The sequence below is a fragment of the Brienomyrus brachyistius genome, chromosome 5 (genome assembly GCF_023856365.1).
Source record: "Brienomyrus brachyistius isolate T26 chromosome 5, BBRACH_0.4, whole genome shotgun sequence".
Lineage (NCBI taxonomy): Eukaryota > Metazoa > Chordata > Actinopteri > Osteoglossiformes > Mormyridae > Brienomyrus > Brienomyrus brachyistius.
In genome coordinates, this window is record NC_064537.1 from 29,419,031 (window position 1) to 29,445,866 (window position 26,836).

Sequence of the window (26,836 nt, forward strand, 5' to 3'; positions counted from 1 at the left end):
ATACACAGTGAATGCAGTACTCCGTGGGAGGTGAGCAATGCTACGCAGTCGAGTGTATTCAACTGAAAGCCATTTAACATATTATATGACTTTATATAACATGGTACATGAGCTTCTTCTGCGGGAGTTTATTAATAAAAAAATGCGTTGTTTGAAAATAATTTAGCAGCAGGGTATGATTATTATTGGTACTGCACTTTTTTCATAAAAAGTAAAAATGCAGATGTCCAACAAAGATTTGTATAATAAGTGTGAATTTCTGTTTCCCTGAATAATCTCTATGATGGCCAATGTGGTAAATAGCGCACAAATTACATTTTTGAACATCTCTGTGGAAAAAACAGAATAATGTTCTCAAATTATAGTTTTTAATAGTACCTTAAAAGTCACAATTTTCTACATTTTTTTTATCATTTCTTCCAGTCTAATATCATGTTTCCCGTATATCATTTTAAAACCAAAGAACAATTCAAACAAAATAAAAATCGTTGTATAATACTCATTTTTTATTTCAACATTTTGAACTGACAGTATTTGAAATAACAAAGCAATAACAGCAAATAAACAAATATCCTCACATTTCCCAATGAGCCATTAAAAAAAGACCACCACAATTTCCCCTTATCTTGTGAAACTTTATTGATGGTTATTGTTCAGCGGATCATATACTGCATGCACATACGATGACAAGGAGAATGCCTGGTCACAACACTTGTTTAAAAGCATAATTTCATAGTAGAATCACAGCAGCGGATAAGATATTTCACTGAGTTGTGCGAATAGACGCACATAGTACACATGAGGATATAACTTAAGTCTGCAGCAAGGATTAGGCCCGCCCCCCCCAAACTTTTTTTTTTGTTAATAAATACAAAACAGAAACTGACAAACACCTCGAATTAAGACTTTTGTAAACATGACTTATGAACAGTCTTAGCATATGTACAGACAAGCTGCAATTCTTCAAGGATGCTTAGAAGAAGCCTTCTAAACAGCACTCCTGTGTGGCATTTGGAAATGGCTGGAAGAATTATTACATTATTACTTACTTATAATTTCTCTTAGGTATAATCATCTTATTAAACCATCTGTTATATATTATGCTTCTGAGAATCATACATTTACCTTGTCATAAAATAATAGGACATTTGTATAAAAACAGAAGGATAAAAAGAGATATGCATTTTCAACAGAATAAACGAAAAATTGCAGATTGTGTGTGCCGTATAATAAGACCAAAATAGTACCAAGATGACAAAATTCCATGATTATCTCTACCTATCTGTAAAATGTTCATAGAAATTCGAATGTTTTTCTGTGATTCCATAAAAATGATACACCTTCTGTCTAACAGCTGATCTACTTGACTAAGTCTAAAACATCATATGCCCGTATTTTCTATAACAGACCTTTTCCACTGCACAGTTTAAATATTATACATTGTCATCTTTTCTATTTTAATTGGTACAAACGGTTCTAGTATATTTATTTCTTTCTGGAAAACAAAAAGAAAAATAGAAAGAGTGGTTTTATCACCTTATTATTCTTTTTATGTTTCTCCTCCCATAATACAAAAGTCAGCAATGATATCAATAATTTATATACTGGAGGTAATATAAAAACAATGTTTCTTTTTAAAATGGTCTTAACTAGTAAGTACTGGCTAGATACTTGGTTAAACAGTTAAACGCTGCCTCGATGAACATGTTTTGGAGTTTTGCCAGGCAGCTTCTACATAACATCAGTATGTACAAGTGTCTGCTTACATCCCAGGAACATAACCTTTGGCTTTGAATAGTGAATGTTATAAGACAGCTAACAGGATTTGTACCTCCCTTATCAACTATATGGGTTATACTAGGGATCGTCAACCTGGCAACACCATACCCACCCACCCCGGCCACAAAACCTGCCCCATTCTTCTCTCAATATCAAATCAAATATATAATCAAATTACAAACAAAGTGTCATGTGAAAATGCAGAAAACAAAATGACTACTATAGTCACTTACACTTTAACAAAATGTGATAACCCCAGACAGCGTAATATTTATCATATATTATATAATTTACATGATAAAGCACTGTGGAATGTGGCTTTAATACTTTTTTCCCCCATTTGATTTATATCTAGCAGCTTTCTAGATCACCACAGAAATCTCTACAACCAACAGCTTATGTATTGTTTAAAAATGAAAGACCCACATTAAAATACACAGAACAAAATATCTGAGGTATAAGATAAAAAAATGTTTCTTTTTTCCCTCCTCTCTCTTTAGAGATGCTAAAATGATGCACTACTGCATGTATTGCAATACCCAGGCCTCGGAAAGCTTCTCATTTTGTCCCCACTGGAAGGTTTTATTATGGTTTTTGTCATTTAGTATGGAGCAAAACGGCTGTATCCCCCTCGGTATATACTAGCCTGTAATGAAGAAAGAACGAGACCGACATCATCAGCATGGCTCCTAGTCTTGGCATCAGTCAAGGGTGCAAAAGCATTCTGAAACAAAGTGATGCACGTAAAGGCTTTTAATACAATCGTCTTTGGCCGGTCGTGTTTACCTACACTGAGTCTGCGGTACATCAGCATGGCTACAAGTGATCAGGCGCCTTCTCTAAGTCTGGGAAATGGGTAATAAATAAGCTGATGCTAGCAAATTAATAAAAAAATGCATTGACTACTTGGATCTCAGCATATTCATCCTGAGTCAGTCATTATATACGACAAAAATGTCACTATCATCCATGACAGCAGGCTCCTGAATTGTAGTCCTGAAGCATGTTATATGTGATACCCCTCATTGGTTCACTGGGGTTCCCATCATAAGGCTCATTGAAGATTTGATGAAAAATGTATGTTTATTATGACATAAAACTGAGATCCAAGTCAGTGTTGCAAACTTTTCAAACAAGAACTGATAATTTTATAAATGTAAACAAGCAGCCATGCAAATTAGCATGAACAGTGCGAGGATGCAAAACTTTTCCACTCAGCCAAGCAGCTGTACACTGGATTTTATTTTAAGCATAACTGAGATCTCAACCTTTATTTTTCGGAATTTCAAATATTTTAAGTCTTGCCACTGCACTTAGATGATAGATTCAATTATGAAATTGAGTAATTATCCCATTAGGGGTAGCGTTCATTTAGGTGATACAAAATTGAAAATATATCGGGAATATAATAACTTAAATGCAGTGCCCTGCCAAGAAATTAAGACATTTATCAAGTTTACTGGAAGGATCAATGCGGCATTTTAGCTGCCAAAGAGAGAGATTCAATTAAGCTAAAGTGAAGAGATGGCAGCTATGATATAATCCACGGGACTGCAGACTGGGAAGAGGCGAAACAAGGCAAAAATGGAACGCCAAATGGACGCAAACACTGAGAGTGACAAAGTGGCTGGAGCGGGCAGAGAGAGCGGATCCTGCTGTGTGCTTACCATGGCACCAATGCTGTATGTGGCTGCTGGAGCAAGTGCGTGGTGGTAGGGGTCGGCAGCATAAACTCGTCCGTAACTAGGGAAAGGAGAGAAGCACATGACCACGCCCTAAACATTTACACTTTCTGCCACGCTACCATCACGAAAACAGGAAAGCTTGCACAAAGCTCAGCCGACTTTCCTCCGAAAGGCAGTGCAGTGCAAAAACAACAACAACGAAAAAATACGTCAATCACACAGCAAATACCATAGAAATTAGCGCACGATCGGAAGACCCAACTGGCAGCAATTCAAAGCAATTGGAGAGAAGGAAAAAAAAAAAAACAAATGATGTAATAAATAAAATGTGGACTCTGCTGGCATGCAACTGTGAGCCTGATCAAAAGAAATGTCTTCTTTTAAAAAACTGATGACTGATGAGATGCTAGCCGTGGCATTACAACATGCTGAACTCATGAAAAGGTTATCTGTCATTCATGGTTAATTTTTCAGTAACAGCAGCTGGGTTATCTGACAGCAAATGTATTCTGTACCGTAACTTTACCAGTATAGCATCAAGAGTGCAAGTAAGAACATAACCCAAATACCTGGTTAACCTATGCTGTCGTACAAAACAAGAGCTATAGACACATTTCGTTGTTTGGTAGACATGTAAGCACAATACCAGAAGGTTTTGTTGTGGTACTTAGCACCAAATATTTTGGTAAAATATATATCTATACATCCATTTTCCAAACCGCTTATCATACTGGGTCACGGGGGGTCCGGAGCCTATCCCGGAAGCTATGGGCACAAGGCAGGGAACAACCCAGAATGGGGGGCCAGTCCATCGCAGGTAAAATATATATTTAAGTGCAATTTTTAGAAATGGACGTTACTCAAATAAATATAAATGCAATGTATATTTAAACATGAAAATATAAGTATCAAATAAGGTTCACTTGTACTGATAAATCTTTAAACTGTTTATTTAAAAATCCTCACAAAAAGGCTTGGAATGAATGTTGAACAGATGCTGAAAAATCACTGAAGGACTTAATATGCACAAGTTATTACAATAATAAGCATATAAAAACTATAGAAATGTCAATAAACAAAGGTGAGAAAACATCAGTTTCTGTGACATGGAACGTGTTAAACATCAGGAGATGCTGCAGCTCAGTCATACTGAGAGAAAACTGAGAAAGGCCAACTGATTGACAAACATATGTATTTAATTAAAAATCATTTTTCATTAAGTGATACAAACTTAATTTTCCTACCAGCAACTGACACAAAGAAATCTTTCTAATGACCACCTTACATGTAATTAAATATAATTTTCTAACTGCACACCAAATTTTAATTATTACCACAGTTAAGCAGTAATTTGATTATTACAGCACACCACAATGCAAGGAGCCTTAGCTCTTATACTGAGCAGCAAATTTTTAACTTACAATGTATTACACCCTGAGCAGTTGTACCACTCAAAAAAATCTAAATATTGGACAAACCCCCCTTTTGTCACCTTGGGTGCACATTCAACTTTAATGATTATTATTATTATTATTATTATTATTATTATTATTATTATTATTATTATGCATACTTTATTTGCTATATATTCTACATTCTTCACATGAATATTATTATTAATTTAGGTAAAGGATGGAGAGTAATTCTATATACAGCAGTCAAGGTGCTAAAAACCTACCAAATGAATAGATATGAAATTAGTTTTGCGTGTATTCAGAGCTAATTCTCATGACTCTTTTGAATAACTGAATATCAGGTACATCCCTTTAACCTTTGGGCCCTTTCTGCATTATCTTTCATTCATAATTTATACGAAACATGGCAGTAATAGAGAGTACATGCAAGTACAAAGGTTTCAGTCAGGTTATGTTTACATTTGTGTCATTTGCATCAGTGTCCAAGTCCACAATAATCATATTTTTTTCTTTTTTCAATTAATCCTCCAATAATTTGTCTAATATATTAATTCTCAAACAAAAACAGCACAATTGATCATAGTTATCAATTGATAATTGTCATGCTAATCTAACTGACAACAATATATATATATATGATAAATTCATAACAACACACACACTTATATTGTTCATATACACATAGATAATGAATGGACAAGCATTTGGCTGATAGATGGATTGATGGTAGGATGGATGGACAGATATACCAAATATTACAATAGAAGCTTCATAAACAGTAGAAGCAGAATCTATCTGTTACTGTTATGCACTTGAAATATTTCCACCCATTTTCAATAGCTGCTTTTTTAAATAGGATTTTGGTTGGTCCCCAAATGCTTCGCCAGATACGTGGAAACACATTCAGTCACACTGAAATACACGCACACACACTCAAGGCAGCTCAATTTCCTGAAATAACTTGCACTTTTTTAACTTCAGAAGGACCCTTACAGAGTCTTAAGATTTTTTACAGATAACTGCAAGCAGACTGGCAGAGAACCAACACTACAACTGTCATTGGGTGACATTTGTTTCACTTAAGAATATAACAATAAATGTAAAATATCCACTAAATTGAAGCAGCATTTATACCACCATTTATAAACCGGCATTTAACCTGTAAACACCTGTAAACCATCAGCAAAAGAGTTTTAACAAATAACAGATCTTAGCCTAAATCTGATTATCAGATAAAGAGTTTACTCTGATAAAATACTCAAAGCAATGCATGTATTTCTCCAGGGGGGTCTTCCACAGAGCAGGATTTCTCAGTTAGCTAGGTTAACTTCAGCTTGAAGTTATGATTGTCCAATAAGAATTTCGGTAAGGAGTATTCCTACTGGATATTACCGTCTTCTAGCTTGTTAACCCATCTAACTTAGAAATCCTGCTTGGAGAATACACCTATGTTTTTGTGTAACCTGTTTAAATGTCAAAATATGTTTATTGAAATATATACAGCACCAGTCAAAATACTGGAGACATCTGCTGAAATTATTATTATTTTTTCTACAAGATAATGACCTAGTTATGCAGGCAAGACCACCTAAACTGAGACCAAGTCATTACCAAGATCAGAGTGTGTCGCGACTGAGACAAGACCAAGACCAAGGCAGGGTGAGACTGAGACAAGACCAAGGCAGGGCTAGTCCAAATCAAGATCAGAAACAAACTACATAACACAATATACTGTAAAATGTGGAACATAGGGGTCATTTTGGGGGTAGGCAGTATGGCCTCAAACAACAATTTTCAACCCATGGGTCAAGTTCTGAAAGGGTTGCAAGGCAGTTGCAAATGCAAGCATTTTAAAACCAGTAATTTCCTATGTTGATCCATGATCAGATTTCCCAGCCCATTGTAATATTAACCTATATAAACGGGTCTTGGGTCTGCAAATGCTTTGTGCAAAACTACTGGACGCTCAACCAATCCAAAAAGCCAACCCAGAGATGCTTAATTTAAAAGTCACTGGAATATCCCATCAGATTTGTGCGATATGCATTGACTGGCGTAAATTGCAGAGTGCACTGCACGCTTGATCATAGTGTTGATTTAGACCTATACGTGATGTACAGTAGGGTTGTGACTGAGCTGGCTTTTTAAAAATTGTGTTGCTTTGCAAAAAAGGTTGAGAACTACTGCCCTAAAATTTGCGTCCCAGTATAATTTGAATCACAGATTTTTTTTTTACAATTTCAAAGCTTCAGTACAAAAGTAACAGTTTATCAAATATGACGGACCTTATTGGTTGCATCCCTTTGATTTTCGGCTTATTACATGGTATGTACATGAATAAGCCACATATGCTTTATGGTTTTGTTTTCAGGACATTCTGGGCTACTCAGATATGTCATAAACTGATGTGTCTTTATCATCCTTCTTATGAGGAAAAACTACTTGCACCTATTGAAATTTCTCAATTTTTAGTCTAATCTAATATAATAATTTGCAGGCACTACAAGTATAATCTTATAAATGTTGAGACTGGAGGCGACATGGTGGTGCAGTGGTTAGCACTGTTGCCTTACATCTCTAGGATCTGGGTTCAAGTTCTTGCCAGGGTTGCATGTTCCATTGCCCATAGGTGCATGTGTGTGTGTGCGTGCGCGCCGTGGCATGAGAGTGTGCCCTATGATGGATTAGCACCCCCTCCTGGGTTATTCCTTGTCCTGTGCCCATAGGCTCTAGACCCCCCATGGCCCTGAATAGGACAAGTGGTTTCAGAAGATGAATTGATGGATGTTGAGATTAGAGTCTCTATGACGCAGGAATGCAGGGGTTTCATTGGGGACCTTTCAATGGATCCACATTATGAAGGAGGACATGGTCAGTTAGGTTATCTGATAACAAGGCATGGTTTTATATATGTTTTATAACATGTGAAAGAAATTGAAATACAAAAGTGTTGTTTAGTTTATGATTCACTGAATAAACAGACATAACAGACGGTTTTAGAGTGTAATGCTGAATGTTTATCGCTGTTATTTTTCTGCCTGTATAGGCTATGATTGGTAAAGTGAAATTTAAACAGGAAACTTTGAGTTGTCATTTTATCCAGAAGCAAACAATGCTGTAGCATGTTCAATACACCTCATGGTTGAGTATTAAGTATTATCTTCTTAACATGGAAGGAGATGGAGTACTGCAATAGATGACCTGGTCCACACAATCTCCCGACATAAAGCCTATAGAGCTGGTTTGGGATGAGTTGGATCGAAGGGTAAGAGCAAGGTAGCCAACATGTGCCCTGAACTTGTGTAAACTCCTTCAGGACTGTTGGAGAAGCATCTCAGGTAGCCAGCTTGGTTGAACGAATGCCGAGAGTGTACAGTGCTGTCACTGAATCAAAAGGGGACTATTTTGAAGAGTCTAAAATTCAAGAAAATTCTCAGATGCCGAACACTTTTCTTGGTTGTTGCAGTATTTCTTATATATTATTTCATTGCCTTGAGGCCTTTTACTATAAGGTGCATAACAGCTAAAACAGAGACGAATGAATTCAAAGCAGGTATGTCCAGACTTTTGACTGGTACTTTATGTTTATATGGATAAGAGGTTTCAAGTTGAGATTTAAAAATGTTCTATACGGGTTGAAAAATTTAAACACATATCAATGCATTCAAATGTTAAACTATTAACTAATTTACTTTCGGAAGGGGCTGGGTATAATTGGCGAAAACATATTATATAGCTCACTGCATCCCAAAGGAAGTAACAGTCATTATGTGAATTGATACTGCCTCAAGTTTGCCACCTGACACTTATACTTCAATAAAGGTAATAAACACATTGTGACACATACATGTCATAATTGGGAGTGGCATAGTGGCTCAGTGAGTTACACTGCAGCCTCACACTGCAGGGTTGGGGGTTTGCATCCCAAATCTACTCTGCGTGTGTGTGCATGTGTGTTTGAAGTTTGCACCATCTATCTGTTTGGATTTTCTCCCACATTCCAAAGACATGCATTTAAGCTAATTGGTGTTTCTAAACTGTGTGTAGAGCATGAGCTTGTAGAGTATGAGTATCATAGAGTCAATATCTTGGGATGGAGTAACAATCTCTTTAGTAGGGAACGATGGCAATAAACAAAGATTCTTTATGAAGCTGAAAACAAAGAATGAATTACTGCGATGGACTAACATCCCATCCAGGGTGTCCTTCCATGTAGCATGAGACACACAATCAGGAGCTATTTCACAAAGGGACATGGCATTTATATTCCAACAACTTAATCTGTAAATAACATCCTTCTTAATATCAACCAAGCAGACATCCATTTCTGGATGCTAGATTTCCAACCAGATTATGTTTATAAGTCATCAATCAGCACTTCCATCTATCATTGGCATGCATATTTGCAAAGTTCAATCCTGCAACTTTGCAGTAGCATAACATCATTCTTACTGCCTTCATAATAGGCAGCTACCCAATAATTGATGGGAGACTGTGTTACCTAAACAGATAACTTACTATTTCCATAATGTGATTGAGCAAGTGCTTGGTTTATTAAAATAAATCAATATAAAATGAGTGGAGAAGCCCCTTTCTGCTATCTGTATATATATTTTCAGTAGGCAAAATAAGCATCAGTGACAACATTTGGGAAGCAAAGGACAACCAAAAACAACAGAAAATATAATAGCAGATAGTAAGTTTTTTAAAAGCTCCATATGTAAACAAATAAATTTTGAATAATGTACATTATTTACAAGATCCAGTGTCCCATTACTAGAAGGAATACTAAATTACATGTAGTGTAGCCACCATGCCAGTTGGGGCCATAGTCATACACTTACACAGTTCATTTGGTCACAGCCTGGAGCACAAAACTACATTTTTGCCTATATATTTTGACATATATTACCCATATATTCAAATTTATACTCTTCATGGAAACATTTGATTTGTTTATATGAAAAACTACAATATACGAATAGGAAGGAATCACCTTATTTTTTGCAGAGTGACTAAATGGATTTTGAAATTTCTTTGTTGTTGACCATACTTGATGTAAAGGATTTTCATCCTACCTAGTTCACATAGTAGCTATTATGAAAGGGAATTGAAATTTCATCTCTAGGGGCACTAATGCAAGAGAACAACAAAAGGCACCTGCGAAGAACTGGAGAATTTGTAGCACTGTATAACAAAAACCACAACGATACTGGGGTCTGTTCTTGCATCAGGCGCTTAAGATGACCAGATAACCCCTGCCAGGAAGGACACGCTCAGCTACTTCAGGTTTGGCAAACAATTGAAAATCAATTAACATAATAAGATGTACTTTGATTTCATCAATTGTTTTGCATTGTCAATTGTTTTACTTTGCAACTAATTGACTACCCCAGAGGCAAAATGGACATTTTAGACAGTGATATCATTTGAGTCTGTCGTCAAACTAATTTTAAATATAATAGAACACTGATATATTACGGTAATGAGCTTGTGAGAATGACCCGTATTGTATTTAAAAATGAATCCATATATTTCAGCTTTTTTCCCCTCTTCATTCAGAACAATTATGTAAACAAGCAAATATGACTAACCAATTGTTAGTCACTTCCACTAAAAACCCACACATTTACCCAATTAAGCATAAAATGGTTAGGCCTGTGTCCTGTTCAGGTAATGTTGTTGTTGGATACCCCTGAACTAGTGTATATAGTGTATGCATGAAGTGTATGTATGTGTAACTCATGTCCTGTATCAGTTTAAAATGGAGCGTTGCACGATCCACCTGGAAACAAAATTGCAAATTTTTATTTTTGAATGCAGGAGTGGGTGGAAAGTGACTGATATCGCTGTGGGAGCAGAAGAACGGAAATGAGATCTGCGGGATCCCACAAAAATAATTAAAATAAATATTACTCAAATGTGTTTTTATTTTATCAAACCGTTATTCATGTTCTTGTGTGAGCAGAAAGTTACATCAAAAATTTCACAGAATAAAAGAAAAATAGGTTACTATGCCTAATTTGGTTTTTACACAGCCAGCCTATCCTGGAACTTTTGGAAGGACATTAGCATTTTGAAGGTCTCTAGTCTCTCTTGTGAGCACCTGGCTAATGATTGCAGAGCCAGCACGAAAATCTTTAACGCCTAAGGATGCAAGCGCCTGCTTAATTAAGGAAAGGTGAATATAAAACTGTCAAAGTGTGTAAGGGAAATCAGATATTTGGCAGTCCTATTCCATTGTAAGTGACCACAATGGGAACCAATTGCCTTTTGTCTACTGCAACAAATACACTGGGCATTACAGGGCCAGAACACCATGTATGTTCAGTTACTGTATGAAGGGGCAGACTACACTGACATTCACTGCAAGTGCAGGCAAATCAAAAGTGACAACTGCACTAAAAAAGTGAAACAGCACAAAAATGTGTAGATTTTGTTTGTGCAGATTCATGACCTGTTATTGCATATGTTGCAGGCAATATACGCGTATGTGCATGACTAGCCTACTATTATGTGAAAAACTTAACCTGTTTTAATTGTAAAACATTTAATGTAGCTAATTTGCTAAGGCTAAGGTTTGTATTTTGTCTTAACATGAAAATAAGCATAACCATGATTGTATTTTTGTTTTGTGGGGGGAACAGGATGTGACATACTGTAGAAGATGTGGTCAGGAGAGGGACAAAATATTACAAGCTTCTGCGGGAGTGGATTGGCTTGTAGTTTATCAAGAAGAGGGCGTATCTGCGGCACTCAGGCAGAAGCCCAAGTGCATGCACTGCGGCTAGGATTGCGAGGACATACCACTTCCTTGGAACCTATTTTTTACTCAGTTTAATTGAATAACCTCACCTGATATGCCTATTAGGTGTGTCGACAAGGCAAGTGTCACTTGAATCCTGCCTAATGGTAATATAAATGTATGTAATTTTATATTTGTGCATGTAAAACATTTACTTTTAAATATATACTACATGCAAAAAAAAAATGTGTAAAAAGTTTCATTCCGCTACATGTTTGGCACTGCAATGCTGTGTTGCACCATGTAGAGCCCCTTGACTTAAAACACGCATAGAGCACATAGTGAAAAATGCAATCAAAAGCACCAGTCAGAGGCTGAATGTACATAAGGGTCATTTACATGCAACATGTCCGTATTTTGGTGTTTCTCTGCATAAAATGTGTAACTAGCTTAAGTGCAGGTAAACCCCAGACTTAAGTCGATGCTTAAGTGAAAAAAGCTTGCAACTATGTGCTTTCTTGGCTTAACCTTCTGGGGTGTAGGGGTAGGGAACTTTCACTGACTGGGGCATGGTCACACATTTCATTCAATATCATAATCTAATTCATGGCAAATAAATTATTTCTTATATATTTGTTTTGCCAATAAACTCATCTTAATCTTAGTGTACTTTGTAAATATATCAGATTCATGTGAAGCTTGTAATTTGACATCAAAGTATAGACATTGCAAAATGCAGTTTGCAGAAACATTATAAAAGTACATAGTAACCAATGCTGGCTGTTTGTTTTGATCCCAGATATCTGATCATGAAAGTCTTGGCTACATGAAGATGACTAAATGGTGTACAGTACATTCAGTTGGATAAATAAATAAGAAAAACCTAACTCATGTCACTATTTCTGGCCTCCTTTCATTGAATATGTAGCAACTTTCATGTGTATGCATGGGCCATTCACCCCTGGGCACATCCCCCCCCCCTTTTATGGCGCTGATGGGGATGTATCTTCACCCCCATGCATTGCATTGTTCATCTAATTACCATGCGAATGCGGTTTGAATACGTGCTAATGCAGCTGTTTATAATGCGAATAGTGATCTTCAGGTGAGGGTGGAACTACACGCTCCCGATGCAGGTAAAACTAAGAAAGGTGACGGTTTCGTTTTTTGCAGATTTAACCTAATTTAAAAAACTTTAATACTTCCGACGTTTTGAAAAGAAGACAGGTAATGTATTTAGTCAGCTTTTTTTTCATGTTTCTACAAAAAGATTTCATTGGGATATAACCTGAACAGCTAAAAATATGCTGCATCGTTGACGATGCACTCGACCCCAGAGGGTTAAGAGGTAAATTCAGATTTGTCTAGCTTTTTGAAATCCAGATAGCTGGGAAAATCCTGGTATCAAAATTATCTAAATGTCAAAGGTTTTGTTACAAGGCCCTTATTGGGGGGGGGGGGTGGTGGAATCTTTATAGGGGAAATGTTAACCTCTCACCCCATCATTTGTTTCACCACTGGTAGTAGGGATGTAACGATACACTCAACTCACGATTCGATACGATTCACGAGTCTGAGTTCACGATATGATTTTCTCATGATTTTTTAACAGAATGAGCTGCCTACAAATTTATTCAAAAATATTCCTTTATTTATCTTTCTAAACTGTGCAAAACGTGTCCTCTATTTAATAGCGCAACTGAAATTGAATAAAATACTGTTAAGCAAAAATCTGATATCAAAATAATAAAAAAAAATCTTCCAGTAAACAGTAACGCTTTACATTAATTGCACCTTCATAATGCTTTTATATTGCTTTCATAAAACATTCGGTACACCTTCATAATGTATTCATTAAGTATTCAGACATTCAGAATTGTTCATGTATATTTAAGCTGTTAGGATATTAAAGTGCACTTGCATGCTGCTTATGAATGTTCTATGAATGCATTATGAAGGTGCCCTGAATGTTCTATTAATGCATAATGTACGCATTATGAAGGTGCACTTAATATAAAGCGTTACCAAATAAACAACTAAGGCTTGCATGTGAAGCTTTTTAGCGGCGTTTGCCCTTTTAATAATGTTTTCTATGGTGGTGGTGAACTGAGCTCACTGTGGTGCCGGTGGACATGTGAAGCATGTTCGTTGTGCTATTTGTGCATGTTATCAATCTTTTACAATGTTTGCACGCAATTTTTGTCTTGTCTGTGCTTTTCTCGCCATTTTAGTTTGTGATTACCGGAAGGCTAAAATGCTGCCACATCGCCGAGTTAAGAGGTGTGTCTTCACTCCTCAATTTTAAATTCGTTCACCATCTCACATTCGGTCTAAACCAAAAAGTAACATACAACGTCGACATGAATACGTAGTGATATCTGATGTCGAACTGATGTCGTGAAATCAAATCTAATATTATACCAGTTAAGTAAAGTACCGTGAAATACTCCTAAAGTAGTGATTCATTTTCCACATCAGCCGGTTTAAATCGTCATACATTTACATTGATTTTTAACTGATTCGCGATTCATCGCGTTACAGGCCTAATTGGTAGTAATAAAAGTATGCCAAATTTTAATCCCAAATTTAATCCAAGTTGACATTTAGTGTATGCTCAACACATGAATGTTTTCACATCAAAAGGTACTTCAAAATCTAATTGGTGATAGCAACAGAAGTTTCTTTTATTGATAAACTCTCTTGAAATCACGCTGAAGGGGTCTTTCTCATTACTATGGGCCCATCGACCAGACTAAACATTCTTCTCTCCAAGAGATTCAAGAGCCACTGGCCCCAAATGGCTATGGTTGACTACAATCCCAGAGTGGACAACAATGAAGTTGCCAATGTTCTGCAGAACAAGTTAGACAAAATCCTTCAGTTCTGCTTCCAGCTGAATGGGGTAGTTCAGCCTTGGGATGACTACCATGAGCTATTGGAGCTCACCATCATCTTCCTTGTTGGCTTCCCAACCGGAAGAACTCGGTTTGCCAAACCAGAGACAATGCATTGTGCTCACCTCATGGCATGATTAATTTATGCTCTGAAGATTTTTGCATTCTGGGATGTCTTCACACTTGCTCCACATGAGCTGAAAGGAATGAAGCAGCACCCTGTCTTCTGGCTGAAGTGCTAGATAATGTCTTGGTTCTGCTCCCACCTCCTGACAGATGCACCCAAAAGTCGCTGTCTGAAGACGACAGAGCGGCGAAGGGTACCCAGAAAAAGCTGGTGAACCACTTCTGGTATCTAAGCAAACAGCTGCTTGCATGGGTCGTTTGATCCAGCTGTCATAGTGGAGAAGAAGAAGGGAATGGTTGCAGTCCTGGAGACTGAAGGGGACAAGAAGCCAGAGAAAAGGGTGCATGTGGGCCTGCTGAGCACCAGAATGAAGAACGTTCGTCACAAAGAACAGTTATTCTCGATCTTTGTCAGGACTTCCTGAATCAAGATCCTGGTAACTGGGCAAGCAACGCAACTAACATCTTGCCAGAGGAGATCACCAAGAGCATGACTGTGACCAATGACATGGCAGTGAGGAGCGTAGTGCTTATCTAGGAGTACAACAGGCTACTCTCAGAGACCAAAGAACAAACACAATTTATTATGCAGGTTATTGGAGAGGTTCCTGCAACAGATGCCTGCAAGAGTTCTGTGGCTGAAGGACTTCTTGGACTGTCATAAATATCTAGATCAGATCTCAGTTTTGGGGGCGGCATGGTGGTGCAGTGGTTGCCTCACTCCTCTGGGACCCGGGTTCGAGTCTCCGCCATGTCTCCATGTGTGTGGAGTTTGCATGTTCTCCCCATGTCATCGTGGGGTTTCCTCTGGTTTCCCCCAAAAGTCCAAAAACAAGCTGAGGCTAATTGAAGTTGCTAAATTGCCCGTAGGTGTGCATGTGTGAGTGAATGGTGTGTGAGTTTGCCCTGCGATGGGCTGGCCCCCATCCTGGGTTGTTTCCTGCCTCGTGCCGATTGCCGGGATAGGCTCTGGACCCCCCGCGACCCAGTAGGATAAGCGGTTTGGAAAATGGATGGATGGATGGATCTCAGTTTTGTTCTATTTTCAGTTCTCATCAGCAGTGTAGTAATTTCTCATTTTAACAGCAGTGTTCTACATTCTGCCATTTAACCAGTACTTGTGAACAGGGTTCTGAGTTATTATTGAACAGTAGTTTGTTTACCATTTACAAATTATCATTATACCCCAACTTTGGTACTGTAAATGCATTTTTTTTATTGGTCCTGAGATAATACATGAGGAATGATTATCATCGTATAACCTCACAGGGAGATCCGACAGCCTAATATCAGTTTTATATTAATGAACACCAATTTAAACATTCTAAATATGTTTACAGTGTGACTTTCTACTGATAAATCAAATTATTTTTATCAGCGTAATTTTCTTTGGTTTTCAAAATGCCACCTGTCTGTAGCTATTTCTATGCACATGTGACTTTCAGGAAACATTATTACACACACACTGACACACACACACACACACACACATAAATATATATTTATATATATATCAAGCCACAAATAACCTTAACTGCAAGCTTTTATTGAATACATTTTCTCTGAACACTAAGAACAGTTTCTGAGCAAGACTATTTTCTCTTCTCAAGCATTGGTGCTCCAGCTAGTTGGAAACTTCTCTTTTTACATCCAGCATGGTAAACCTTTGTTAATTTTAAGAGAAAAAATGGTTTAAAATGTCAACATTATAAAATATTAAACTTCATATCAATTCCAGATAAAAATTACTTGCAAAACATGCTAAATAATCTTTCATACTGACTGCCAAGCAAAGCATAGGAAAGGACCCACCCACCGAACAAGTCGAGTGATCAAAATGTATTATTGTTCCTAATCCACAAAAAAAAGCTAAACTGGGCAGAGATTGCAAAAACTACAACTGTATAATGTCCCATTCACACCTCACAGTTTAGGGACAAAGAGTAGGCAGTGAATATGACCAAGCTTCTTATGTTTTCACTTTGTTTCCATGATATTCCAAGTAACTCTTACTCAGAAAGATGAAAAAATGAGGGGAAAAAAAACATTTTGTTTGAGCTTTGTTTACAAATGCAGCACATTAAAAGCTCACATACAAATACAAACAACGTGTGTTGTTTTGTTTGGGTCGCTAGAGATCCAGTACCTTTTTTACATTTTTTGAGAGCTCCACAGACTGTGACATGTTTAAAAAAAGCCTGAAAATGTTTCTTTTTAGCCAGTGTTATTAATGATTGTTTGTGATGTGTGATGTAATGAATGATTTATTCCTCCTTTTAATGCTGTTTTTAATATAATGTTTTTTCACCGTCTGTATGCACTTTGAGATTTTCTTTGCAAAAAGTAAAGTGCACTATAAATAAAATTTATTATTATTATTATTGTTAGTAAAGTATATCGGATGAAATGTTCATGGCATACTATGGGAACAGCGATCCGAGATAAGTACTCAAGGGTTAAACGGAGGTCAGTCTCAGTAATATTTGGTTCACTTCAATTTTTCATGAAGGGCAGTTGACTAGGAGGGTGATAGTGGAAGATTTCAAAAGTCAAAAAGTAAGGGCTAAGGTTATCGGTGCCTTGGAGCCTGATAGACCCACCAAAGGGTTTGGATGCAGATAAGGCCCAGCAAAAACTTCATGGCTATAGCCTGTCAATATTCTCATTTTCATATTACTTGCTGGGTGTGATTAAAAAGCTAATCCACAGGAGATTACATTTGGTGTGGTTATTTACTGTAGAACCTCTCTGTCGATATATTACATTATCCAGCCAGAATCCTCACTGTATGATCTTCATCCTGTATATGCACAGGTCCAAATTCATTATTTTCTCTTGACTCTACTCAAATATGGAACTATACTATACTATACTGGTAAATAGTACTGTCACAATCTTTTAACAGGTGAACACAAGGCTATCATATTCAATTTCATAAATGAAATTGTTGCAATATTTCTAATGGAATAAGAAGTGTACTTTGTGAAAATATCTATAGAGCAAGTAAAAACCGATACATCATTAACTTTAATCAAATGTTTCAATAAAAATGTTTAGTGAAATTTATTTAAAATAATTGAACTCAAGTGATTGCAATTCAAGTGAGAGTATACAAAACTAACAAGAACCATCTCTTCTCTCTTTGTATTTGTCACTGAAATGGCTCAAATTTATATTTTCAATAAAGCTGTCTTGATAATACAGGATTCAAAGATGAAAGCAGACAACCAGTTCAATAACAACAATATAATAATAATAATTATTATAATTTATTAATTTGTCCGACACAAATTTAGCTTTTCAGCCTTTGCCAAAAAAGATCACTCTTGAAAAGAAAATAACCCCAGTTTTAAAGAAAAATATCTGGAAAAAAAATGATGAGAAATGCTGTTGATGCTACTGTGCAAATTCTGGCTATGCATTCACATATGTTTAGATTACCAATAATATCCCTTTATGCACTTCAAGGATAAACTACTTAAATTATTTGTTAAGGTTATTGTCTGGACAACTTACAAATGAAAAATACTTCAGCAAACAAAAATATAAAAATTATTTGGATTTGGGTTCATGCTTTCAGGATTAATGTACTATTAATGTGAGCACAACTGCAATGCAGTTATCCCATTTTTAATGAACTGAGTATGAGAAATGAATGAATGCAAGGGGAGGTCTGGTTGTTTGCTGTTATTCCCTGAAGCCGACACTCTGAAATTGAAGCAGTTACTGCATAATCTGAATGTAACCTTAAATAAGTAGCTTTCAAAAAACAAGAAAAATCCTCAGTTAAAAGGAATTGCTTCTAAAGGCATTAGCAAAGGAAATTAGACAAAACCATAAAAACAAGGCATAAAAAGATTAAACGAAACTAACATGAATTAAACTTTCAAGCTCTTGCCTGGCAATTTTTTCCTTGCACATCTCCTTGTCAGACATTGCATGCCCCACTGAAACCACACAGTGGATTAAAGAAAACACGTCGGTAGGTTCACTACCTGCCAGGTCTCTCCATGCAAGTGTCAAACAACCTTGTTTGGTTTATAAAAAAAAAATGCAGAAATAAAGAATAAAACAAAGTTTACTTGCTAAGGGCCATAAATTATAACACAGCTGTCTACAGACAGGCCTTAAAAAGCCTTTACTGTCAGGTGCATTAAGCAAAAAAAAAGAAAGAAAGAAAAAAAAGATATTTTGGGTCCCTCCCGGATGCATCAAGAAAGTGTCAGTGATTTATTTATTTATATTTTACCTGAGGAGGTGTTACAAGAAATTTCATCTGCTGCAACGAAGACGAATTGATTTCTGCAAGAGAAGATAAAATTCACAATACCGCTTGCTGACTGGGCAATGTGCTGTCTGTCGAGCTGAGCTGATGTCTGGAGATGGGGAGGGCGAGAGTGCCGGCAGTAAATGGATTTCAGCTCACAAGCAAGCGGGGTTGGAGTGCTGCCTCGTACGTTAGGAGGCCACAAGGAGTTATGGAGCACGGGCATGCTGGGTTTGGTTATATGGTGGAGAAAAAAAAACATAAGAAAAACTAAAGGAATAAAATAAGAAACACAAATATGTATGCATAGTACACACCATTGTTTCTATGTCTTGAGGGTTATTTATAACTGCAGTTTGCAGATATGCTGTACATTCTTCATATTGACATCACAGGACTCTATCAATACATGTCTATAGAACATTTCAAAAGGCTGCTTAATGCAAGCATGCATCTTTAAGCACAGACTATTAAGATGTTGTGTGCATAAAAATCCATGCATCATAGAGAGTGCATGCTGATTTCAACAGCTTTCGAAAATCAAATGTGGTGGACCATAGGTTTACTGTGATATGCTCAATTAGAATGCTGCTCTCATTTGAAATACTGATAGAACCTGCCTTCTCTTTTTCTTTGCCTAAAATAATGCTGCAAGTATCACTGCACGTTGTTTTTCAAAGATAGTTGAAAAGCTATATCGAATTACATTAAAATATATATAGAATTTATGACGTAATAAACAATTATATTCATGCAGTATGTGTTTGACTATGTTTTGTGTCATAAAATCATAGATTCCACTCCATGCTTTAAATTAAACATCCCCTTTATTAGAAGCTTACATACTGCATATCCATGGATTTTGCTTATATACGTGCTACAGATTGCAACATTAAACTGGATGTAGTGTATTGTATAACTTTGCTTCGTTTATTCTGGATACTTACAACAATGTGTCCCTATTTATGCCAGAACTGTTGTATAATTCTTCCCCAAACTATGACTGATGGGATAGAATTTAAACACAAACCTAAACACTATTTTAATGTTGGCACAGTGCTGCTCCATTACACAAAGACTCCCTCCTTGCAGTGAGCACATTTTTCACATCCAGCTACATTTTTTTAATTCCCTCAGCCAATTTAATATCATCATGTTTTCATTTTTTTTCCCTTTGAGACAACACATACAAGCAACAGCATATTCTCTGTTACCTTACTTAATTTGACAAGGAACACAGCTATATGTCAGTATATTGACATCTCTGTGCGTCTTGCAGTTTTCTGACACTCTGTCCAGGGGGCACCACTGAATAGTACCCTGTACCCCCAAAATGTGAATATGTGTCTGAACAACTGATAATATAAATTTACTAACCTCGTGGTTAAAATAATCACTAGAATTTTTAAGGACCTTGTCATATCATTTCATCCATTGAAGAAAATTGGAAAAAGTGATTTTTTTTTTCTTTTTTGACATTAATTGTCCCATCCGAAAACCAAAGTCCATACAATAAGATACATATTGTTGTGGTTCCAGTCTCAGTTCTATTAACCAAATGTTTTGCTATCGTGAACCTGACAGTCTGCTTCTTAACAGCTGGAGAGCCTGAACAGTGATCCTGTGCAAAAAGTAACAGTATTTAAATAATATCTGAGTCAAAATTTTAATCGAAAAGATAAAAACACAAAAAAAACAATTAAATGTAGAATATACATGTATTTAAAGAAAATGCACAGTAAGTCAAAGACAAAAATTAATAACTAATAGAAAATAAAGTAAAATTATTAAATTAAAATTGAAATGCTTCAGAAGATTAAAATAGCTCAGAGGAGTTACAGTAATCTTTTACAAGTGACAGAGAAGTAATGTTGCAACTAATATAGCAAATAAGGGGCTGACAGAAATGATCCGTGTGTCGCTGTGCCCTTTCCCTGCTTCCTGTAGAATCAGGGTTCCATGCTATGCATTATATAAGAACATGACTGATCCACATCATGGATACTGACTCAGTCCTGAGTGTTTTCTTGAATGCGTTGAGAACATAGGGAATTTACTCTGAGAACACTCTGAGTAAATTTTGAAAGCCAGAACTTTGCAGGCATATGAACGGCATATATTGCGTCTAGGCTAACTGCACAGTGGGTGTAATAAACTTCCAGACACACAGACACAGACATACACATCCACACACGACAACCTCTATGGTATTTGACCACCAGAATAAGGGTATCCATAATTTGCTGCACAATAGCATTTATAGTCATTGTATAATATACTATTGCAAGGATCACATGTAGATTTAGACTAAACTGTAAAATTCTAAAAAACAAACAAACAAACAAATAAATAAATAAATAAATGTTCCACTGTGGTGAGGACAAGTACTTAAATCAAGCACTTGTTTGAACTGAAGACCTCCTGATGGTAGATGCAGAACACATCCACAATGTCTCTTAGGTGGGTCATATACAATGTTTACTAACACTCCCAAAATTCCTGAAAAACTTGCATGCAAGATAATTACACACCATGCAAGATTACAGCCAATGAAATCCAAGGATCTATTACAGTCTTACAAGCATGGAACAATAAAACTTAAAATAATTAAAAACCAAGCAACGTGGCATTTTGTCTTCCTAATGTCGCATATACAGTATATATATATATATATATATATATAAGTAAGTATATATATATATATACTCACACACGCGCACACACACACACACACATATGTATAAATACATATATGATAACAGCAGCTAAACATGCAAGATTAAAACAACCACCAGGACATTTACCCTTGCATGCAACATGAGAACATTTTAAATCTTGCATGCAAGCCAATCTTCAGGCTTTTTGGTCGTCTAGTCCGCATTACAGTATGAACAGCGCAAGAAATGTGTAGAACCATAATCCACAATCTGTTAGAAATAACACACTGAATATTTATGGACACCACATTTAAAGTTTAAAAGATAAAATTTTTATTTTTAATGTTTTTTATAAGTATCAAAATAAAAAATATAACAATGATCACTGGAAATATACAAAATATATAGTTTGGGCAACATGACAATAATTTGAAAGCAGATATTTTTATTTAAGTTATCTATATTTTTTTTGTTTTCGGACATTCTAATTTTATAACCCTTATTCCCTTATTTCTTTGTTCAAGGCACAATTCATATTCAAGTTGGGGAAGTTTGCTTCCATCTATAGATGGTTAAGAATAACAACTCTACACTACATTCAGTTACACAGTGCTTGTATGTGTGTGTGTGTGTGTGTGTGTGTGTGTGTGTGTGTGTATGTGTGTGGTGATGTATATAGTTCATTGTGGGGACATTTGATCCCCCTAATGTGATAAAAACCTGTTATTTTCAACCTTGTGGGGACATTTTTTCAGGTTCCACAAGGGGAAACTTAATTTTATAAAAATCTATGTCTGTAATCAAACAACTGAAAATGCCAAAAATCTGACATTTTGTTTGGTTACTTATAGTTAAACTTAAGGCTATATATCGGTTAAAGTCGTCATTGTTGAGATTAGGGTTTTCCCCATAGAAATCAATGGACGGTCCCTACAAAGATATAGACACCTAATTGGTGTGTGTGCATGAGCAAGTGTGGTCATGTATATATTACATTGTGTGGACTGGATTTCAGCACAATATGACTAAAACCAGTTATTCGACCTTTTGGGGACATTTTTTTCACTCACTCACAAGGGGAAATTCATTTTTATAAAAATCTGTGAATGAAATGAAAAAAATAAAAAATATTTCGAGCAGTCTTACATTTTGCTTAGTCACCTAGATATAATTATGGTTAGGGCTGGGTAGGGGTGCCAAGGATGCTGAACACTGGTGAGCAGGTAGCTTGGTGGCTATCGACATAAACGTCTAATTCAAAGGATGCAGGTTCAGAGCCCCAAAGGGCCTTTGCTGTATTAACGTTATCCAAGGCAGATAACCTTGGTTTTTCTAGCAAAACTATCCTTAAGATTTCATTTACAGGTAAAAGTGCTGCATCAAAGAGTAAAATACTGTTAGGGAGGCTTACTCACGCTCCAATTTAAAATTCACTATCAATACCTGAAAATATCAAACTGCGACTTTTTCTATATATAGATTTTATCGATTGGTAGCAGGAGAAAATCACTAATAGATCCATACGGCATAAATTAGGGGAAAAACAAACAATAAATGTATTATATTGCCAGACAGCCTGAAGCATCACGTTATTATTTTGTCATATCGCCCCCTTTCAACATTAATATTTAGCCATATTTAGCAATGACAAGATCTGATGGATATGGATTAATAGAGAATTTAAGCTGATAATACTGCAGTACTGCAGCTTCTCTGCACGCTCCATCTCGGGACGCGTGCTGCTGCAGCGTTATATAGAATGTGGTTTATAAAGCTCCCAAGATTGGCTAGCTTTACCCTCATGCAAGATTGTATCAAACCCTAAGATTTCATTGGCTGCAAACTCCTGCATGCAAGGCTTATTTGACTTACAGCAGTGCTGGCCCCTCATACACAAGTGTATATGCGTGTTCGAACCACTCCTCCAAAGTGATGACATTGACACCATTTAAACAACACAAAAATGATTACAAGTTCAACTTAAAGGCTACCCTTATGCAAAACCTATTTTATCCTCTGCTGCTGATGTATGTGCACCATGAATTGTGAATGTGTTGGCTAATAAAAAAGATATATTGATAATAACAAAAAGTATGACAATAAGAGCAGCAAATAATGCATATAGTTTTTTTTTTTTTAAGTATGCTTTCAGCCTTTTTCTTCTGCTGAACAATTAGGTTATTCATAAAACTGTCAATTCTGCCCTGTTTAATTAGGTAGTTACTGCTGGCGCGCTAAGCCACCACTGCTAATTTGCCAATTACATTTACAGTGACATCTCAATTGATCTTATTTGCCAATTACTGCACTATGCATCACAATAGGCCCTGTCGAAATTGGAAAATGGAATTTTAATAAACAATCCTGGCCTTTTGTGCTTGATGCTTATTGGAAATAGAAAGAGGGAACTGACCCAAGATCCACATGAGTCTCCGGTAAAGAAGAGACGTCTGTAAATAGCTGTTTAACGTTATGTGTTTAGCGGTATCACTTAAGGCTTGAGGCTGATCCTGGAGGTGAATGGCACATCGTGATAATGTCTTACCTATCGCCGTAGGCCACGGCTGTGGCAGTGGCAGGCTGGGCATATCTGTAGGCAGCATAACCACCCTGGAAAACACAATAAACATTAAATGTTTCCTTGTGCGGATATTGACAGTCCATCTCTTATATTGTATTTATTTTTTTTAGCAGATTCTGGAGCTAAGGGTCTTGTTCAAGAGTCCAGTGTTGAAACCGTTCCACCGATCATGGGATGTGTAACAGCGACCCTTCGGTCACACCTGCAGAGTCCTACCCCACAGAGCCACACTCTCTCGCCGGGAATATGATGTAGCAAAGCCTTAGAAATAGCTTTGAACTCCCCAAGAAGTCAGGATTCTACAACTTATTCTACAGGAAATTTCTTACTGCATGATGTGCCTCTTTATGGAAGGTGAGATTCATAATTGACAATGCAGTAGGAAATTCTTCAATCATCTGACTAATAATATATTCAAAGACTTGAACCAAATTATCCCTTTATGTGAGGTGCATAAGCTGATCTTATGTAAAACTATGCCTGATAGTTTAACCTACAGCAGACACATAAAAAAAAGCAAATTTAATGTGAAAAACATGCACATGGTAAAAATCATACATGGAGAAAATACCCTTTTGTATGTGTCCCTCATGTGTCCCTTTTGTTAAAAACAAAACATATAAAAGTAATATGTGGTATTTGATGGCATTTCTACCTACCTTTCATCTACTCATCTGCTCATTACTAAATTACTACTAATCAAAGAATGTACTGGAGCAACTGAAGAACAACAGCTAATAGCGACTAATAGGCTCTCTGACCAGTTAGTTATCTGGCCCAAAAGAACCCTGGGTTCCGTCCATGACATAATTAACATATACAATGTAATACGCATGTCCCGTTCACCTTCCATAACCGGGCTGCGGTGAACCTGGAGCCTCTCCCAGAAAGCAGAGGGCATGAGGCAGGAAAACACTCCAGAGGGGTTGCCAGTGCATTCCAAGGCTAACACTCACACACACTAAGGGTGATTTAGAGCCACCAATCCACCTAACCTCATGCTTTTGGATTGCGCTAAGAAACTGGAGTATCCCAGGGAAAGAGAAGAAGTGCATACTAAATGCACACACACAGAACAGGGCCAGACATTAGACCCACAACCCCGCAGGTATGAGGCCACAGTGCCATTTGATACATAGAAATAATAATATATTATAATGTCTTCGTTACATCATCTGGATAATAATTCATCTTTTGTTCAGTCAAGTGTACTATAATATGTAGGTATCAAATATGAGATTGCTTGTCAGTTCAACAATTTCCCTAGTGCCTTTGAGGTTTTAAATGTACATTCTTCTCTCTTACACTTCCACAGCTTAATTTCCTCTCATCAAAAATGTATAAAATATACTCAAACAGTCCATATGGAATGGCTTGCAATAAATATGTTTCCTAATACTGTCTAATGCATATTTAATGTCCATATAAATTTGCAGCAATCAATCTCAGCCAAAACTGCACTCTTCTAATGATAACTGAGAAGAGAAAACGGTGTGGATCAGGTTTTCACAACCCTGTAATTTTCATGCTTTTCATGTTGTGCTGAATATCCATATTAATCACAATGCATAACTGGAAAAAGAAATGTCAGATAAAACTGAAAGAAAAAGGGGGGTCTAACTGCATTTCATACAGGGTAGTAATGTGATCACGCATCACATGGAAAAACTGACATGTCTCTCATAGGCGATAATCCCTCACCACACACACAAACAGACAAGTACATGCATGAAGAGTAAAAAAAAACAATGTTCCCATTAAACACTGTCATCTATATTCGTAAAGCGATATCTTCTGTTCTTAGAGTAACTTACTTGCCCACTTATAAGATCTCTGCTAAAGGTTGATTTTGAGGTAGGTAAGGAGCCTGCACTGATTACAGCGCATTGTCACACCCACCACATGACAAACCACCTCTGGGATGGGAACCTGAGTGCAGCCATGTGGCAGGTGATACCTCAGCACCACACTAGTCCGAATGGACCAGTCTGAGGAATGCGAATCCTGCCACCAACCCCCAAGCCTTCCCCTGTAAGTTGGAGGACCTCTTTATAGGGCTGGATGTCGATTAACATCATACCCAGGACAAAGCAATTGCAGGTTAAGGGCCTTGCTAAAGGGCCCAATAGAGTAGGATTACTTTGGGCATTTATGGGATTTGAACCAATAATCTTCCAGTTGCTGGCACAGATCCTTAGCGTCTGGGATTTTAGCTAAAAGCATAAAATATTTTGATCAATATTAATTTTTTAGCTAGTTAGATGCATCTAATTATGAAGCTATGCTTTATGTTAGTTGCTAGTTGTTAGTTATGTTAACTTCAATGGAATGATACTGAATTTCCAGCGGTTTGTGAGTGATAAAGTTTTTTGTTTACAGTCTTAGCCTCCCCTACTGACTAATACATATTTGATGTATGAAAGGAAATTTTGTAAATTTATGTGCTCATAGATTTATTTTTTGTAGATTTATGCACATGTAAATAAATTCTTCTAAAAATTGCTTGGCATTTATGTAACTAGGCTGGGAGAAAGATTACATTTTCAAGAGTCATCCATCTATTTTGAAAAATCATTAATTCCAGCAGGCATAAGGAATATTGCAGGAGCATATGAACTCCACTCATAGCTCTGGCTAAAGCCAATTCCACAAACATGGAGTGGAGAGGTGATTTCACATGCTTAGGC

At 36.7% G+C, this 26,836-nt stretch overlaps 1 protein-coding gene across 21 annotated transcripts in view; it reads right to left on the reverse strand.

The window, feature by feature from the left end:
* Positions 1-621: 621 nt before the first annotated feature.
* LOC125741731 (RNA binding protein fox-1 homolog 1-like) overlaps positions 622-26,836 on the reverse strand; it is a 440,599-nt gene continuing 414,384 nt past the window's right edge. For 15 of the 21 annotated variants that reach the window (XM_049012998.1, XM_049012997.1, XM_049012996.1 and 12 more), the window contains 4 exons: positions 24,114-24,178; positions 3,447-3,522; positions 2,426-2,503; positions 622-1,495 (listed from right to left, as the gene is read on the reverse strand). In XM_049012998.1, coding sequence (XP_048868955.1) covers positions 1,427-1,495; positions 2,426-2,503; positions 3,447-3,522; positions 24,114-24,178 — 288 coding nt within the window. In that variant the 3' untranslated portion in view covers positions 622-1,426. Of the gene's footprint in view, positions 2,504-3,446; positions 3,523-18,893; positions 18,947-23,440; positions 23,491-24,113; positions 24,179-26,836 lie in introns of those variants that run through there. The other 6 variants (XR_007397837.1, XR_007397838.1, XM_049013000.1 and 3 more) reach the window with 6 other exon arrangements.